The sequence below is a fragment of the Cheilinus undulatus genome, linkage group 5 (assembly GCF_018320785.1).
Source record: "Cheilinus undulatus linkage group 5, ASM1832078v1, whole genome shotgun sequence".
NCBI classification, from domain to species: domain Eukaryota; kingdom Metazoa; phylum Chordata; class Actinopteri; order Labriformes; family Labridae; genus Cheilinus; species Cheilinus undulatus.
Genome location: NC_054869.1, coordinates 35018974 through 35038053, shown reverse-complemented (window position 1 = coordinate 35038053; position 19080 = coordinate 35018974). Strand labels below are relative to the sequence as shown.

Here is a 19080-nt window from a genome sequence, read left to right as displayed (position 1 = left end):
AAGGTGCGCCTTGGGAATTTGTACAACCATGCATGATTACAATGACTTTGCAAGTATCACAAAATTGGACAACCTCTTTGAAAAATAACATTTTCCACAGTATTTCTGGTATTTTCTTACTGCATAATGTTTTGTTAAAATTTGGTCAAAAAATGACTTGTAACTGGTATCAAAAGTTTGGGATTTGCTAAAGTAGATTGCTTTAATCGATAACTGTGAATAAGGCTAATATGGCTGAAACGTGCTGAAAAAAATACACATTTTGGCATGTATATTGTAATTTAGTTGTTCACAAATTGTGTATTGTTGTGAATTGAAACATGCATTCTAACTACAACTATACATCAACTAAAGATACTGTATAGAAATTTAAAGAGGCTGTTTTCCATTGATATAAAGATGGTGTGCCTTCAGATTCTGGCTTGATCTCAGGTGTGCCTTGGACAAAAAAAAAAAAAAAAAAGTTAAAAAAAAAAAGCTAAAAACAAATAGCTAGAAATAAATAGGGTTAATTATTTATTTTTTATTTTTAATACTACAAGTAATATTATGAAGGAAGGAGAGAAAACAGATACTGTCAGCTAGTATATATTGATCATGGAAGAATGGACTTTTTTGTGAATGATGGTGAATTTTCAGTAATTCCTGTGAGATCATCTAATCCATTACTGCTACAGGTGTAACAATTCATAAATCCCTATATCCTATATGTAAAGCTGTATCATAGATGGCAGGCAGCCATCACTGCTGAGAGCTTTCTTTCAACCCTCAGACTCCTGCTTAAAAGTCAGGCAACAAAAGTCTGGTTTAAATCAGTGTTTAAAGAAAAGAATAACTAGAAGAGTTGAGAGAGAATGGCAGAGGATATGAAAACAGCCAAAATCTGCTGACTGTGGAGGAGGAACTATGAATTAGAAAAGTTCTGAGCGTAAACTCTTGGAGGTTACTTTCTAAATCTAAAGTAATGTTCCTGTGCCGGTGGTTACAATAGTGAGGACGGTGATCTTAAAAAGCAACTGGGAAACTGAACAGATTTTCAAACAAGTTGGCTGAATGTGCTATAAGATGGTTTTCTTTCAGGGAGGAGAGATGCTTATAAGGGACAGACATGAAGGAATCTTTGTATCTAAATGTACCTTCTTTATCTGGTGTAGCTTTAAAAGTAAGAGAGCTTCCTAAATCCTAGACTATAATCTGGTTTTTGGAGAGGGATAAAGGCAGACATAAAAAGTCAAAGTAGAATCACAGGGCTCTCTTTTGGAAGGATAAATGTATTTGTTGTAGAGTGGTGATTACAGAACTTCAAATAGAGAAGTTTCTCCATCAAGTCTTCATCAGGAGTCACACTTTGGTGATAAGAAGAAACTACACTGTTATCACAAGCATCTGTATCCCTACAAACGTTTGGATTATTTGAAACTCAGAAGACAAAGTTTAGGAGGATTTTCCTTCAAATCTAAAACAATGAGGTCTGAATCAGGCTATTTGTGGGCTAGTGTTATGAAATGATCTGACACAATGATTGTCCTGTTTCCTCTTCATGTTTAATCGAGGCTGAACATCTTAGAAATGTGGATGCAAACAATCCAGGAGGTAGATTCTGCAAACTAGCACAGCTGAAAACCTGAACTTACCTTTAAAACAAATGTGTTTAAGTTGTCAGGCATCTCCAGACGGTTGCAACGGCGGACTTCTTGGATATCTGAGCAGCGAGTTGTCAGCTTAGGACTGGAAGCCTGAAAGACACAAGGAGGAAAAGGTGACTTTGAGGGGGGGAGACCTTAGTCGACAAAAGAGAAACTGAAACCTAGAATTTAAAGAAGTAATTGTTGGAACATTGTGCATCAGGCCTCTGATGTCAGAGATGGCAGACCATGTCATATTTACAATTTTTAAAACAGATTAACACACTGAACAACGCTCCTCAGGCTAGCTGCTGATTTTTTGTGAGTAATGTTGTAGTAATTAAAAATCTGATTCTGTGTCATTTTGATTAAGGCAAAAGAAAAAAGCAAATAAAGACAAAGCGCTCTGCATGGCTAAGAATGCATAAAAAAAACTTAAATAACACAAATCTCCTACATCATTTACGAAACAGACGCTATTAATAATAATGTGGTAACAAGAAAATAACGGTATCAGAACAAGCAATTAGATGAATTATTTACACACTGGTATCAATATCAGCCTCAATTTTCACAGTTAGAGCAGCTACAGGACAAACATATGTCACATGTGTGACGTAGACACTGGAACAGTTCCATTCTTGGTGTCTTCACACCCAACACATGGGACCCATATGGTCCATGGTAAAGCCGGTCAGTGTCAGTATGACACACTCATGCTTGTGCTGTTATGTGGAGCTCTAATGGCCGTGCGCCAAGCTTAACCCCAAAGACAAACTGTGAATTTAGAGAATGTAAGATGAGCTATTAGGGACTTCCGGGTGTTTTTTTAAATTGAGCATGCAGCAATAAATCCTTAGCCAAGTTTGGGAACTTCCCTGGGACCAAGTCATTGGGGACCCAGATGTTTATATTCTAATAAAAAAGACACATGGAGATATTTTTAGATGTGTAGGAGCTCTCTGTCTCACGCAGGTTAACCTGAGACCCGAGCGGACTTTAGTAGGATAGCATGCTCACATCACCGGAAACATGCACTACTAGTCATACATGACTAATAAAGCTCCTCAAAGCCTCAGAGCCTCCAGATACCAACAGAGGCTAACAGAGCCTCAGGCATAAACACACATGGATGGGTGATTGGTTAGCCATGTGTACAGGCCTGTGGCACGCTGGGTCAGAGGTCGACTCTGAAATGAAGCCAGGATGACAGAGGAGGGAGACACGAGGAAACAATAAAGACAGAAGCTCAGATTGAGACAAACAAGTATGCGACCTAAAGGCTAAGTAGTATGAAAATATGAATTTCCCTTCAGGGATGATTGAAGTACGACTTTAAAGCTCATGGATGTTGATTAACTTACCAGTTTAAAGTATGTGATATGATATGTGTGACAACAGAAATAATGGGAAAAAAATCATTCCTGCAAACAAAGTCATCATTTGGATGTTTTTGTCTACATTGTGCATATGAAGCACAGATATCTGTATGAAGGCAATACACATACACCCACACATCCAGACATAACATTCAGGTTAAGTGGACTGAGTATGTAGTGAAATTTAGCTCAGATGTTAGAGCATGCACCCAGGCACTGAAGCTACCGTTCTCAACACACTGGTCCTTGGACTGATTCCAGTTCCAGCGCTGTTTGGTGCATGTCTTCACCCACTCTCTCCACACATTTTCTGTCTCTTTTCAGGTAAAGGTAAAAAGGCAGAAATATAATCTTAAGATAAAAAACTACATACACTGGCTATTACTTACTGGATTTTTCATTTCTTTCCTGTGTTGGTCCCGGGGGGCTCACCATTTTTTTATGATACCAGTAGGGCAGGGGTGTCCAAACTTTTTCCACAGAGGGCCACATACAGAAATATAACAGGATGGTGGGGTCACTTTCATATTCTTTGCCCTGATGATTTGAAAGTTAATAAAACTAATCCAATGTAAGTTAATACATGCTTGATAATTGAGTATACCTAAATGGCTAGTTAATGGCTGACAGGGCAAATAGTCATTTTCAGCATTTTGGGGAGCGAATCAGATTTCAAGGAGCCCTGTTTATCCCTGGCTACCAGGCTCTGCCCCTAAAAAGTTATTGATGCTGCTTTTTGCTGTGATAATCCATCAGGATGTCATTAATCAAAGTATCTTAGCGTCAAAATGTTTGTTTACAGATTTAACATGATAGCACTGCCTTGTGCTGAAAGCATGAGGTACAATACAGTTAAGCACAAGCTTCTTGTTTTAATGTGGGCCATAATTCATTTTATCTCTAGAATTTACTGCGGGACAATCGAAAATGGACTGCGAGCCGCATTTGGCCCCAAGGGCCATAGTTTGGACACCCCTGTAGTAGGGGATGCTCCAAGAAAAAAGGTTGTGAACCACTGCCATAAATGATTCACAAATATGATGCCTGTAGAACATTTCAGTAAAGAAAACAGGTAAAACTTCTTTACATAATGTATAGTGTGCTTCTCCTTTGGAGAGCTGGGGTGGTGAGGTACAGAAATGAAGCAGTGAAATCTGTCTTGTAGTTTGGTATGGAAGTTATCAGATGTGTTAGTATAGAACTATGTTGGTAGCAGATTTTGATCCCTATTTGTGGGTAGGAGTAGATCAATATGACTGATCTTGAAGTGGCGAAATTTGTCCACTCTTCCTTCCAAAAGTGCTCAGACTATGAGTGCATTTCCTGTGCACAGGCCTCTATATATCAGCCCACTGGTTTTCAGCAGGACTCAGGTCTAGACTCTGGCTGGTCCAGTCCAGAACTTTTATCTTCATCTGGTGAAGCCATTCTTTAGGTTCCCTCAATCTTAACTAAAACCTCAGCACAAGATGGAAAAAAACAGCACCAAAGCACGATGCTGTCAGTTGGCTTTTGATTGAATAGTGGAAAAAGCTCTGAAATTAAACTTATGAGTATCATTTTTATACCACAAAAATGAAGCATTTTATCAGAGTTGTGCAAACGTTTTACAGACGCTGCAGCTGTATTTGTAATGGGTGAAAATGTGCTATTATGTTTATTTTATGTGTCATTATTAAAGTTTAAAATACCTTAATTACAGAGAGAGAACTGGTAATACTACACAGCTCTTTATCACAATGTAAGGAGAGCTCATAAATATATGTAGGAATTTTCTGTGACTTAAATTTTCTCCCAAATAAACATCACAAAGTGGAATTTAACAGGCCATGGTTGGATCAACATCAAAAACCCTATGGGACAAACATATGCAAGAGAGCAACAAAAGTAAAAAAAAAAAAAAAAAAAAGGTCCAGGGGGTGAGTGGTGTGAGAGAGCAGAGGCAGCGAGAGGAAACAGACGAGACGGTGAAAGACAAGGCGCTGGGTGGGAGAGAGGGAGGGATGAAGAGGAGAGAGCGGGGAGGACGGATTCCAGGGCTTTGTGCACCGGATGAGTTTGAGTCTATGTGACAGTGTGTGAGCCTGAGGAATGTCTATGTTAATCCTACACACAAACACGCACCGGAAAACGCATACACATCAAATTAATAGATTAAATCCAACACATGCACACACTTCAACAATTTCCTCAGCCTGGCAGTGACAAAACAAACCCAATAACTCCTAATGGTCTGTTTTTTTTACTGCAGTGTCCAATATTATCAATAAAACGCTCCTCAAACACAGATGAGAGGGATGTGACTCATTCAGAGAGATCTGAGTCACTGAATGAGGAACTGACGAGACATGAACATGTCATTAATTGCTGCCACAGCTGAATTTTAGTCCAGGATGCTCAGAAACACACGTTTCTTCAGTTTCAGGTTTCAGGTTACAACTGCAGCAAGATGAGTGAGAAAGATTAAATCAGTGTTTTCTCAGAGGAAAGGTGTTTGGTGCAAACTTGCAGGAAAGCAAAAAAAAAAAAAAGGAAGTAATTTAACAAGACACATCAAGAAAAAAAGTGCTGATTGATATCAAATCTTTCCAGTGATCAAAAACCAAACTAATCTCATGAAAACAAAGAAAAGGTTGCATTTCAATCAGCAGACGACAAAGTGACTCTGATTTGAAGAAACACATGGTCTTCATCTGCATACGATGGTTGTTGTATTAGTTCACTACGAAGCCAAGGACAAGATGAACTTTCATCGTTTCATAAAGAGCCAAATCAGACAACAAAATCTACTCACTGGGACAAACTGATCAATTTTCATTCTAATTTAGATCCTGTGATATGTTTGAATGTTCCTTGACCAATAAAATACAAATTAAATTGACCTAAACCCTTTAATACCTAGTGCGTTGCTGGCAAGGTGTTGGGCAAGCTCACTTTGCTTTAGCTTACTGTAATTATGCGACAGTTTGTACAATCGGAAAAAATCAAACAGTTTCTGAAAGCTGAGAAGTTGTGCTTCACAGCCAACATGTGGTTATTAAGGTAATTTCATCTTTTTTCATTAAAACTTTAACATAAAATTGCCTGTTTTTGTTTTTCTTCATTTTAAACTGTTTAAAGTCTGTTAACATGCAGTAAACTGCCAGATATTGAAAGTTCAAAGTATTCTGGAAAAATGGGCAAACGCACTTACTCACAGGACATTTTCTGAACCTTTTAAAATAAGAAAAAGAATCCACAGGTTAAGATATTAAAGGGTTAAAGTAAAAACTGTTCATTTCTTATGGGCCTGCGTGTTTTGCTGCTTGCAGCTGCAGCGCCTGTGCACTCCGGCACGCACCATCACAGCCTTCATACCAGGTGCAAGTGTGCTGCATGTTGGCTGTGTCTCCCTGCTGTCACAGCTCTGTCATTCCCCATAAGCTTTACCTCAATAAACCTCCCTGCAAGCGACTTGGTTCAGTGCACAGCAGAGGGCTGAACATATTGGGGAAAATAATCTAATTGCATTTGTTTTTTCCCAGTATTGCAATTGCGATTTGATATACGATTATTTAAGTTCCTTTTATTATGTTTTTTTTTACCAACAAACACGCAATAAATCATTCTATATTATCACCAACACAATATTAGATAAAACTAGAGCTCAAAAACTGTGAAAAATATTTAACTGTGATGATTTTTCATCACTCATATTGCAAATTTAATTTTTATGCTGTTCTTCTATTTAAAGAGAAAAGAAAAACGTACATAAAAGTAAGATTTTTTGTAGACTATTCTAAAAAATGGCACTTGAATGATTGCATAATTATGCAATGCATAACATCTCTGCTGCAAAAAAAGTTTTAAACTGCTTTCTTTGACACAAATTTCAGGTGAAAGAAATATTGTACCTTCTGCAATTTGAAAATTGCAGCAGGCCATATTGCGATTTAACCTAATTAGCGATTAATTGCCCAGCCCTAGGCAGAACTGCGCTGGGAAGAATTAAACATAAAAGCATTCTGTATAAACTCAGTTTTTCCAAAGACATGCTAAACAGGGCCTTTACTTTGAAAAACACACTTTCCTATGACATATTGTACTGATGTGGAAAGAGAAAGCTTCACTAATAGCAGAATTTAAAAATAAAACTTTATTTAACAGACACATTTTAGCTTGTGGCTTTCATTGGGGTCATCAAGAAACAGACTGAAAGCATATTAATATGGCTCTCTATCATTTTTCTGTCTATTCTGGTCGATAACTCAACGCACATGGAAATAATAGGCAAGCCTTTGAATCTTTAGATTCTCCGTGAGATGTGCGTATCAGGCGAGTGAGAAGCAGTGCCCACACAGGCAGTCTGAAAGCCCTGACTTGTTAACAGACAAAAAAAAAAAAAAAAAAGAAAGAAAGAAAGAGAAGAAAATCAGGCCAGGTCAGGCCCTTAGATGTGCTCTTATTAGCAGCATACAGGACATTAATCACTTAATATATGGAAAATTCTCCTGCCAATTTGAGTCTCCATACCACTGCGCTTTAACTCTTCACAAATGTGCTTACGACATGAAAGGAGGATGTGCAAATGGAAGTTTTTTAGCAAAACAGGAAGCTGACGGTGACAGAAGAAAGCTGGTCAATGTCAGTATTTGTTAATGATGAACAGACGTGTCATAAGAGGTGAAACTAACACCAAGGGATTGGTCGTCAATAAACGTAGGTTTTTAGTGGCTTTTAATATTCTTTGATAAATCTGGTGTTGTGGTGTATTGCTTGTAAAGGTGGGAATCTTTAGGGACCACATGATTCGACTGCGATTCATAGGGCTATGATTTAATTCTTAATCAATTATTGATGCATTTTAAAGCATTTGGGGTTTTTAATCAGAGATACATTCAATTTCTACTGTCCTCTAATGAAAGATGTGTCTAAACTGGAAATTTGCAATTGCACTGTACCAAAGGTAGTAGCATCCTTTCCTGGTAACATATCTGAAATTACAGACATAAAAATGTCCTTTTTCACAGATGAATAACTGGTAATCTAAATATTGCTGTTACAAGTGGTGTGTCAGGGTTCCACCTTTTTGTTCCTGCTACTCCACAGTATCAAATATTTAATTTATTTTGATTATCAATTATTAGACATTTATAGATCGATTCTGAATCTTCCACTTCCACATCACGATGCATCTAAAAATCAATTTTTCCTCCCACCTCTAATTGTTTGTTTGTCTTCCAACATAATATTTATCACAGAATCACTGTATTGTTTCATCTTTTGTGGATAAAGCATTGTGTACGGTATTCTATTATGACTCCTAACCCTACAGAATTCTGGGAAAGGTGGCAAAAATGGTTAAAAAGCAGCAAACACTGGGAGAAAAGTGGCAAAAATGGGTGGGAAGTGGCTAAATAATGAGTAAAAAGGGGCCGAAATGTTGAAAATAATGAGTTACAGCTGGCAAAAATGGTCCCAAAGTGGAAAAATGTGGAGAAAAATTAAAGTGACTAACATGGGCAAAAATCAGAAAAAAGTAAGAAAAATGGACAAAAAGCATGAAAGAGTGGCAACATAGGAAATTAGTGGCATTTAATTGCAAAAGGCAGCTTAAATGGGCGAAAAGTGGCAAAAAAGGCAAAAAATTGCAAAAAAAATCTTGATAAAAGTGTCAAAAATGGGCTAAAAGCAGTAAATATGGAATTAAAGCAGCAAAAATTGCAAATAAGGGCAATGGAAATATGCAGGCAAAAAATAGAGGTTGACCATTAAGTTTGACAATAAAAGCCTACGTGTAACTTAAGTGTGGGAAACAAACTGATTAATGTTACTTGCAATGGATAATTTCTGAGGCAAAATGTTTCTTTTTACAGTTTTATTGGGGAATAATGTTTCAAATTAAGACATTAAAAGTCACAAATTATCACAAAAGAGCCACACGTTGAGAATGACTGCCCAAAAGGCGTATAAAGATGTCTGACAATCAATCGGAAACACAAAGGTCTCAGGTTTATTGATTATGAACTTGCCTGTCAGTTACAAATCCATATCCAAAGCATTGTTATTAAAATATCTGAAACCTTCTGACAACAGGGCCACACAGTTGACTTTGGTTCATGCAGATAAATAATTCAAATTACACAAAAGAACAAAGACATGAAGACAGAGGTTGTTGGTTGAATCATGACTAACACCAGAACTACACAGGACGTGTTAAAGGTAATGAAAACTGTGTGCCTCTGTGAGCGTAGGAGTCCAGAGTGACTCATTGAGAGTAATTTATAGTGAGAATGTGAATGACTCTCTGACTAAGATCCTCTTTGAGGAACCGTATGTGTCTATGGAGGAAAAAAGAAAAAGAAAACAGGCAGCAGATGTCTGATGGGTTGAGCAACAACATAACAGGCCTGATTTCTGTGATCAACTCCATCAGGGCAGCAAGTTCAAGCTCCCAGCACATTTCCTATTACTGCAACTGTGGTCAGTAATACTCCCCAAAGAACACACGTGCACACACGCACACACACAAACACACACACACTGACGGCCTTTACCCTTTCTCTTCCTTTATTTTCTGCATGGAACTTCTTATTAGTCGTATTTACTTCAAAACCACCAAGTTGTGTGCAAAAAGCGTCAGGCATGCATAAGATTCATGAGTATAGATCTATTTTTTAAGTGGATTAAGCTCTGAGATGTGACTAACAAGTGACAACGACAGCTTTGAAGGCATGTATGGATGCAGAAAGATATAAAAGAGACAAAAATCAACAGCAAAGAGACATCAACCATCCACATACACGTATAAAAGATTAAAAAAAGAAGCCATAAAACAGATTACAAAAGGATCATAAAAGAACAAAAGAACAAAGTTACAAAAAAGACGACAAAAGGTAGCATAAACACTACAAAAAAATATGTGTGCATCTTTTGTAGCATAAACGCTACAAAAGATGTACACACATTCAACATAAGGCACAAAACAACCACCAGGAAAAGCAAAACTGCCTCTAGGAGATAAAAATGTAATAGATGAAGAAATATGAAGTGCAAATCAACCAGAAAAAAAGATCCATATCAATCAGATGAATAACTTCGGCAGTTTTGAAGTTATTATGTGCAGCTTTTATGGGCTTTATTTTAGATTATGATACTTGCACAGTTAAACCAAGGTTTAAAGGGCCTGGTTCCACTCGCGGTTTCTGTGCTGGCAGCGCTTTTTTCTAGTGTGTAGTTCAGCATTTTTCATAAGCGCGAAAACGCCCTCAGTGTCAGCTTCTTTTTGCGGCTGCGCTCACAGCAATTACAGCTGAATATAGTACAAATTTCAAAACACATCTGCATGCTCCAATTTCACCTTTTCCTTATTGACCAATCAGAATTATGAAAGAGAAGGGCTTTCAATAACAATTTTGTCAACAACAATGGATGAAATACCAATTCTTTTCCTCGTACAAGTTATTTCACGAACCCTGCCTCATTCTAAGTAACGATTCATTTTCCTCCATTTTTCTCAAATTTACTTGAATAAAAGCAAATATTAATGAGCAGCAGAATTACAGGTCACTACCAAAGGAAGTGGAAGTACCAGAAAGCACATAAAGATTCTCTGAACTATTCTATTCTCTGAACTTCTCCTGTAATTGACTCGACATCATGACAAATAAAAGTTGATTGAAATGTTTGAGCTGAACAGCTTGGGAGAAACAAAAGATTTGAAGAAGGACGTGGAATATTTTGAATTCTATAATTTAATGTTAGAATTTATCAAAAAAAAGCAAGATTCTGCAATTAAGCAAGTCAAACAACATTTGATTCTACTAAAATCATACATGTATAATTTAACATAGAAACTCAACAACAACAACAACAAAATCTTTGGATTACATGTACATTATGTGCAAAATCTATTTTTACTAGTAAGGGTGAACTTCCTCTGCCTTTTTGAGAGCTGCGAACAGCAGACACTGAGCAAGGCAATGAAATAAAAAAAGCCCTTTATTTTTATACTTTACAATAATGATACAATTATATAAACTTTCATATAAGTAGAAACGTTGATGATTAGAAAATGCAGATCATATCCTGCATCTCTTGAATTTTACTCTTCTGCAATATTATAAACTGGCACTATCACAAAATCGGTTTGTAGACTATTCATTAATAAAAATAAACAATGTAAGCCCCAAAATATGTTTAAAAACATTTAGCCAGCTATACTGCTTTTTAGCTGACAACCCTAAACGAGCCAACCTCTGTTGTTTCTTAAACTAATAAAGAATAAAAACTAATAAATAAACTACTAAGATCAGAGTGAATCGACTAACAGATGATCCATGGAGGAGATATTAAAGCTAAGTGTGATTTTCAGCAGTAATATTGTGACTGTACATCGACCGGTATCTCTCCCGCTTCTTTTCAGGTTGACTAAACTTTCACTTTGATGTTTCAACATGACACACAAAGAGGAGTAATACTGCCACTTTGATACATCACAGTCAACATCATGGCCTACGTAACGAAATATAAATCTCTTCAAATCATAATTACCGTTCACTAGTTTTTCCACCAATAATTTGACTGCCTTTTCCACAAAAAAAAAAAAAAAAAAAAAATAGATTGTTGTTTGCAGCATTTTCTCAAACCACACATTGAATAATACACAGATTAATTCGCTAATTTAAACAATCTAACCATCAGGTACAGTGGGGCCTACAAAATAGATAAAAACAAGTCCCATATAACAAAAAAATATATAAATTAAGTTAAAATCCTGCTTTGAAATATGTTTTACTCTGAATACTTACTTAATAGTTAAAGATAACATAGAAAAAAAAAACTTCAATTTATTAAGATTAATAAATAAATTATGCATGTTTTTTGTTTTGATTGGCCTTATATATATATATATATATATATTTAATAATTATTTATACTGCTGCTTTTAGAAGTTAAAAGTACCGAGTATTGGTATCGGTGATACTGGTCCTGTATTTTCTTAGTATCAGGTTGATATTAAATTTTGCAGTATCGCCCACCACTAGTAAAGAGAGCTGCTGCATTAGGAGGGTGAGACGCAATGCACTGATTGTACGTCAGTATGCCAGCAGTATTGGTGGATGGGGACCTGAGGGGGACCAACGTTAAGTGTAACAACCGCAATTTTGGCGTTTTATACAAAATCTATAAATTATTATGATGTTCTCATGCTTCCAGTTTCGACCCGTACACCCAAGAAGTCCTCTGAGAGTTATGAATGAGAGTAGGAGGAACAGACAGACAGACAGCTCTCCAATTATAGTAGTAAGATTATGATGAACTGTCTTAACCTTTCATCAGTTACTGCCTTGAACTACTTTTTTTATTTATAATGTGTGTATGATTGATTATAGAGTCAACATTGCTGATGTTATTTGGGAAGGTCTAACTCTGGGGGTTATTTGTCAGGGCTTTCTCAACGGGAGGACCATTAACTAGAATAACAATTAGCTCTTGATTGAAATTCAACTCTCTTTCAGGCCTGTTAGTCCTCTTTTTTAATTTTATGAATTATAGATTTGTTAAAAATTGCCCATCAGGCCTAAGGTAGTCTTTCTCACTTTTATATTAAGTGTTTTAAATTAACTGATCAGACTCCATGATGATAAAATGGCTGCATGCATGTGGCCACTACCTTTTTAAGAACATCCTGCTCTTCCTCACAAACTGTGTGCCTGATGAAGGTCTAGTCCAAAAACACTGTAATTAAATAACTTTCTTCTGCAAGTTGAACGGTGTGAAGTAGTGTACTTGGAATTTTTTGTTGCGACTTGATCGTAATTTTTAAAAAACTAGCATTTTCCTCGTCACACAAACCAATTAAACAAAACAAACTCACAAACAGTGAAACCATGTAACCTCTCACCCACACAGTCACAAGCACATCTAGAAGTCTGAGCGTGCACACACCCACTCACGGGTGACACACAGGATGTTTGGAGTCCAAAACCGTCTTCCCAGGGTCCCCTCGCTCAAGGCCGTTACCGTGGCAACTGACAGACACACACTCAACATTCCACAACCCCTGCGAGGCTCGATGTGGCCAACTCTGACACACACACATCCAAGACACACATAGCGAGACATTTTAAAGACTCACACCGCCCATAAGGGCCTCATCGGACAGGGACAACCTTGACCCACACATCTGTGTCTGCTTCGCTTCGTTTCAGGATCCAGCGGAACCAAAATACTGCTGACATTATTTATGATAGATTTCTTTTTGTCAATAATCATTTATAAGACTCAAAATACTCTACTCTTCCAGGTACCATTATAAAACACCAGTAGACCATTTTAGATAAATTTCCATTCAATTTTATCAAAAGTTTTGAGCCAAACTAAGAATAAGCAGCAGGGGAAAAAAAACAAAATTCAAGCAGTATTCACCCAGAAGTGTTAAATGAGTGTCAGGAGACAATTCAATTCTGCACCGAGGTGCTTTTAAACCAATTTACTATGTAATTCACTGGGCACACAAAAACACTGGTCGCAGGATCAAATCCCGATCCTGGCACTTTTTAGTTCCCTCTACTCCAGTGATCATCAACTGGCGGCCCGGGGGCCACATCAGGCCCCCATAGCTTTCCATCCGGCCAAGAGATGCTTAATAAATGCAAAAAATTTGAGGAGAAAAAAGATGTTGTATTTAGATTAGCTTTGTTTTAATCCCACAGTTATCAAAACAGCCCCAATTAAAAATAAGATAGGAACAATTTGACTCAGCATTTTACATAAATCCACTTATCAGCCGTAACAAAACATGATTCATGGTCAACACATCCAAATCAGCGACTCTTGATTAAAGCTGCTGTTTTCCTCATCAGCTTTCCACATCAGGGTCTTCGAGAGTGCAATATCCATGCATAAGAACAAGCACCAAAAACACAGATTTTCCAACAATCAAGATGCATCAAACCTAGTGATGTGCAGCACAACAGCCCTAGAAAAATGTGGCAAAATATCTCAACCGCCCTCTAGTGGCTGGCCGCAGTATGTGTGGTCTCAATGCAAAAGGCTAAAAACTGCATACAATTAAAGAAAAATAAGATATATTTGACCATAATTTGTTAATTAGACCAAAATGTTTATATAAGTGCCTTTGAAAATCTGTCAAGGAAAAAGCTGGCCCTTGTGGAAAATTTAATTGATGACCCTTGCCCTACTCTCCGGCCCATGTTTTTATGGCTCTCTTCAGCTGTCCCGCCAAAATAAAGGCAAAAAAGCTAAAATTATCTTTGAAAGTATACGTTTTTTTTACTTACCAGGTTACTTGGTCAGCCATACTAGTGATTTGGGTTGAGATAATAAAAACCATGTTAAATTTTGACTGCATCTTTTAGTGTGGGACCTGAGGGGGCTGAGCATATTTAGATACAAGCAAAGGGACTCTAAGGAAAAAGGTGGGGAACTACAAACATAAAGCAAACTTTCCTTTATAAGTGTTTACACGATGGTTATAGTTGCAGCTCGCTTCTGACGTGCAGCAGCTGCCTTTGTTTTCAAGTCCACCACCTGTTGTCGATGTCACACACAAACATCATCGAGGTTTTCCTCTAGAGACGGTGGGACTGAAATAACTTCTCTGATTACATTTCACTCTTTGGCTAAACTATTCTCCTGGAATATACCTCACAATAAGATAAAAGAGAATAAGAAGAAACACCGATTTTCCAAAGTCAAATACGCAGCAAAATTTGGTATGAATCTGGCAGTCTGTGTTGTGTTTAGAAATCAGATTTGTGCAGGGTCTCCTTTGGTTTCTTAGGTGGAGAGGAGATCCAAAAAGTGATTATATTTGACACAAACTACAGGCCCATCTGGGGGGATATCATCACTATTTTCTGGTCTTCATTTTCCAATATTCCAGCCACTGTTGGCCTCCTTTTACATTCATGGAGAAGAGCTGCAATCCCCTTATACAGTCATACATATGCATGAGAATTTTAACATTTTCAGGAGTTGTTTTTGTACTTTTAAAGCACAAAATAGTCATGTACTTGAATCGAAACAAACTCTTCCACAGACAGTTCATCTCGATGCAGAATCTGTAACTCTCACAGATTTTTAATGCATTTTACTTTCTTCTTCAGACTGTTTAAAGAAAATAGTTTTCAAACACTGATTGCCACCTCTGCACACACTTGTTTCTAGTTCACACACAAAGGTGGAGGACGAGCAGCCAGCAGATCACTAGAACTGATCAAATTCACTTTAAGCTCAATCTGTGGCATCAGTGAGGATGTGGGAAACACACAAATAATATGCACACACATACACACAAGCTGCGGGGTTACCAACACTGATAAAGATACGCATGTTCTAGGAAACCTGTCAGAAGCTGTCAGAGACGCAGCGTTCAGTGATGAATAAATGTGTCAGTTCATCACGCTGTCCTCCTTGCATGCTTCTCAGAAATACTGATATACAAGGCAAACATGCAGAAGTTAAGAGAGTGCACTCTAGTTTCACAGAACTCAAGAGCACTTCCATGTAAATGAATCAGCTGTGGTTTTTGCAAACACAAAAAAGTGGCAATTAGTAACCCTGACGGAGCTGAAAAAAAGTAAAACATCTGACTATGTCTTTTTAACAAACCCATCCAGCTCTTTCTATGAGAATAAAAGTCAAGACATTTAAATTTATGTCACAGGGCAGCGAGATGACCTGCGCGACATGGCAAAAAAAGCTGATTTGCAAACATTTAAAAACCTGTAATTCAACTTTAACTCCGTTTTCATAAGTGCACCATGTTTGACACAATATTTGTCGGGCTTTTCACAGGAGCCGTCCGCCAAACAGCTGAAAAATCACTTAAATACCCCCACGTATGCCGGCATCCCAGGTTGTAGTCCAACCTGTGGCTACTTTCCTGCATGTCTCTCCCTCACTCTCTCATCCCATCGTCCTCCTCTATCAATAAAAACACAGAAAATTTTTTAAATATTTTTTACATATATTTCTTTGCATCATTAACACAGAACTCCTTGTGGCAACAGTGTTAATTTTGTCGACTAAAACTATGACTAAAAATGTTCGTTGACAGCCTTTTTTTTCCATGACAAAAACTAGACTAAGACTAACAAAAACAGATCTGTGATGACTAAAAATGACAAAAAGTAAATATACTTTTCATCAAGATGACTAAAACTAGACTAAAATGTAATGTAGTTTCCCTCGGACATTCAAAATCCATGATATTTCTGCGCTGTGGTCAAATCTGTCAAAAAACAATGCATCTGTATCTCTTTTACCCCTTAGCTGTAGAAAGCAGGGACCCCAGGTTTGGCAGGGACCCCAGGTTTGAGTGCAGAGAACACACTACCATGATTTGATACCAGATTTGGGCAGAAGAATAAATGCTTTGACTAAAAGTAAAGACTAAAATATGAGGACTTCTATGGACTTAAACTAGACTACAATGTTTTTGAGTTTTTGTCGACTAAAACTAGAATGAAACTAAAAAGGGCAGAAATGACTAAAATGTGACTAAAACTAAAAGACATTTTGTCTAAAGACTAAGACTAAGGCTAAAATTAAAAATAGCTGCCAAAATCAACACTGTGTGGCAACAACATTCATTAAACATCTTGTGTTTGGCTGTTATGTAAACTTTCTCACATAAGTTTTAAACTCTGAAAGTCTTCATTCAATGTCATTAATTAAGGCCCAAATACTCACAAATATCTAATGAGATTATTATATCAAACATTCAATAAACCATGGGAGGGTTAAACCTTCATATCAACCAGGTTGCTTACATCTGTGGAAAGTCCTGCACCTGTATTTGCAGCATGTTTAAGCAAAAAAAAATGACAAAAAAATTCCATCATCAATTTTGCACCAATTGACCCGAGGATATTTGAATATTTGAGGATATTTCAGCTTCATCTGACTGCATGAAAATGACAGCATGAACATGATACCAAGGCCTCAGTCCAGAAGGTAAAACATGCACAGACTGAGTGAGAGGCCTTGCTAGTCTGCATGAAATAACTGTTTGTATTTGTTGTGATAAAATAAGCCTTTTGCAATGAACAAACATGGAAGGTACATCACACAAAGTTGCAAAAATAATCAAAATCAAATTCAGTTTCTTTGTGTGAACAATCTTTGCCACAATAATATATCCTAACACTTCTGATCACGTTACTTATTTTTAGCCAAGGGTGTGAGAAATTCACTGCTGACACTTCTGTCACTGCTCAAAGCGAGGAGGAACAGAAAGCACTAAAAACATCTGAAAAACAAACAAACAAACTGATTCTAGATGATCTCCATCACTGTGAGCAGTTTTTATTGGATCTTCTCCCTGCTGAAAATGTGATCTGCTTTTATTGGGACTCTTTCCAGAGAAGTAATAGTCCTGATGAAAGCTACTGACAGTGAGATCTGAGATTAACTGAAGTTACCAGAATATTGTTTTTGGACAGACATGTTTGAAATGCCTGTCACACCACAAACAACACTGTATTCACCATAATTACAATGGAGTGGTAACAAATGAAGGTGGTTTTCAGAGTCTAAATTTAACTGCACGGTGGTGGGCTTACATTAGGCACAATATTCAGAGTGTCCCAGCAGAATAAAGGTCTGGATGTTTACCATGTGGTCCCTGATTTTTAACCCAGCTGGGGGCTCTTGCTATTCAAGCTCATTTCCGGTTGTATTGTTTCTGTGGCTTTCCAATGAAGACAAAATGCCTTCAGTTTGATAATTGCACATATTTTTACACACTCTCTTTGACTGTGTCAAAAACGTTTGACCCATTTTTGACACTTTTCCCCTGTTTATGCCACTTTCTTGCCCATTATTTGCTACTTTCCTGGGACTTGTTTGGAACTAGTATCTAGTTTTTGCCCTTTACGCCCTTTTCATGCCACTTTTTTGCCAGATATGCAATTTTTTTTACTCATTGAATCTTTTTTTGCCACTTTTTTACCCATGTTTGCCATTATCTTGCCAGTTTTTGTCTTTTTTTTTTTTTTTTTTTTTTACTTAGTTCACCCATTTCTGAAACATCTTCTGTTACTTTTTTGGCCAATCTGATCAGTTTCTTTGTCCATATTTTTACTCTTTTCCACCCATTTTTCCCATTTTTTGCCACCTTCTAGCCCCTTTATCGGCACTTTTTTTTTACCGCATTTGGCCCATATTTGCAATTATTTCCACTTAGAACCTATTTTTGCCACAGTCTTGCCCATTTTCATCATTTGTGCCCATTTTCACCCATTTCGAAACATCTTTTGCCACTTTTTTCCAATCTTAGCAGTTTTTTGCTCTTTGCCCTTTTCCACCCACCTTTGCCACCTTTAAGCCACTTTATGCCCATATTTCTTTTTACCATTTTTTGCCCATTTTTGCCCGTTAACAGCACTTTTTGCCCACTTGTGCCACTTCCTTTTGCCACCTCAACCAGCTTTTGACACTTTCTGCCAATTTTGCCACTTTTCAACCGTTTCTGCATATTTTTGCCACATCTTCTTCATATTTGCCACTTTTTAATCAATTTTTGCGCTTCTAACCCAATTTTGCCATTTCTTGCCACTTTAACCAATTTTCTTCTTCAGCCCCTCCATTGTTAACATTAACAATACAAAGGTAATACTGCTTTAAGGAAAAAGGTTAACATTTTGAAAAGGGACATACTGTACTACAGAACAAATAAATTATTTTTTATTGTGAGATAAGAGTGGTTATCATTCAGGTTAAAAATACAACATCATTATCATAGCTTAACTTTACAATGGTCTATGAATTTGCTGACCTCCATGGCCCCCGTCTAGCTGGGCCCCAGAAAGCTCTCCCCTTTAAATCCCCTTATGAGCTGCCTTGGTTACCTTCCATCAGCTGTTAGCACTTTAGGTTGTATAATGTAAATTATGATGCATTTAAGCTCCAGTCGTTTAAATGACGATTAGATAAGTCTAGCCTTATAATGTAAATATAATCTAAAATTATATTTGAGTTTTGGAGAGAAACTAAAGTTTAATTCAAAACACATGTAATAAACACAACATTGTGTAATTCAGATGTCCTTACTGGGGGACACTTGC

At 37.2% G+C, this 19080-nt stretch overlaps 1 protein-coding gene across 4 annotated transcripts in view; it reads right to left on the bottom strand.

The window, feature by feature from the left end:
• The window catches only part of sh2b3 (SH2B adaptor protein 3), a 110355-nt gene that overhangs the window by 20873 nt on the left and 70402 nt on the right, over positions 1 to 19080 (bottom strand). For all 4 annotated transcript variants that reach the window (XM_041787048.1, XM_041787049.1, XM_041787050.1 and 1 more), the window contains one exon: positions 1635 to 1736. In XM_041787048.1, coding sequence (XP_041642982.1) covers positions 1635 to 1736 — 102 coding nt within the window. The remainder of the gene's footprint in view (positions 1 to 1634; positions 1737 to 19080) is intronic.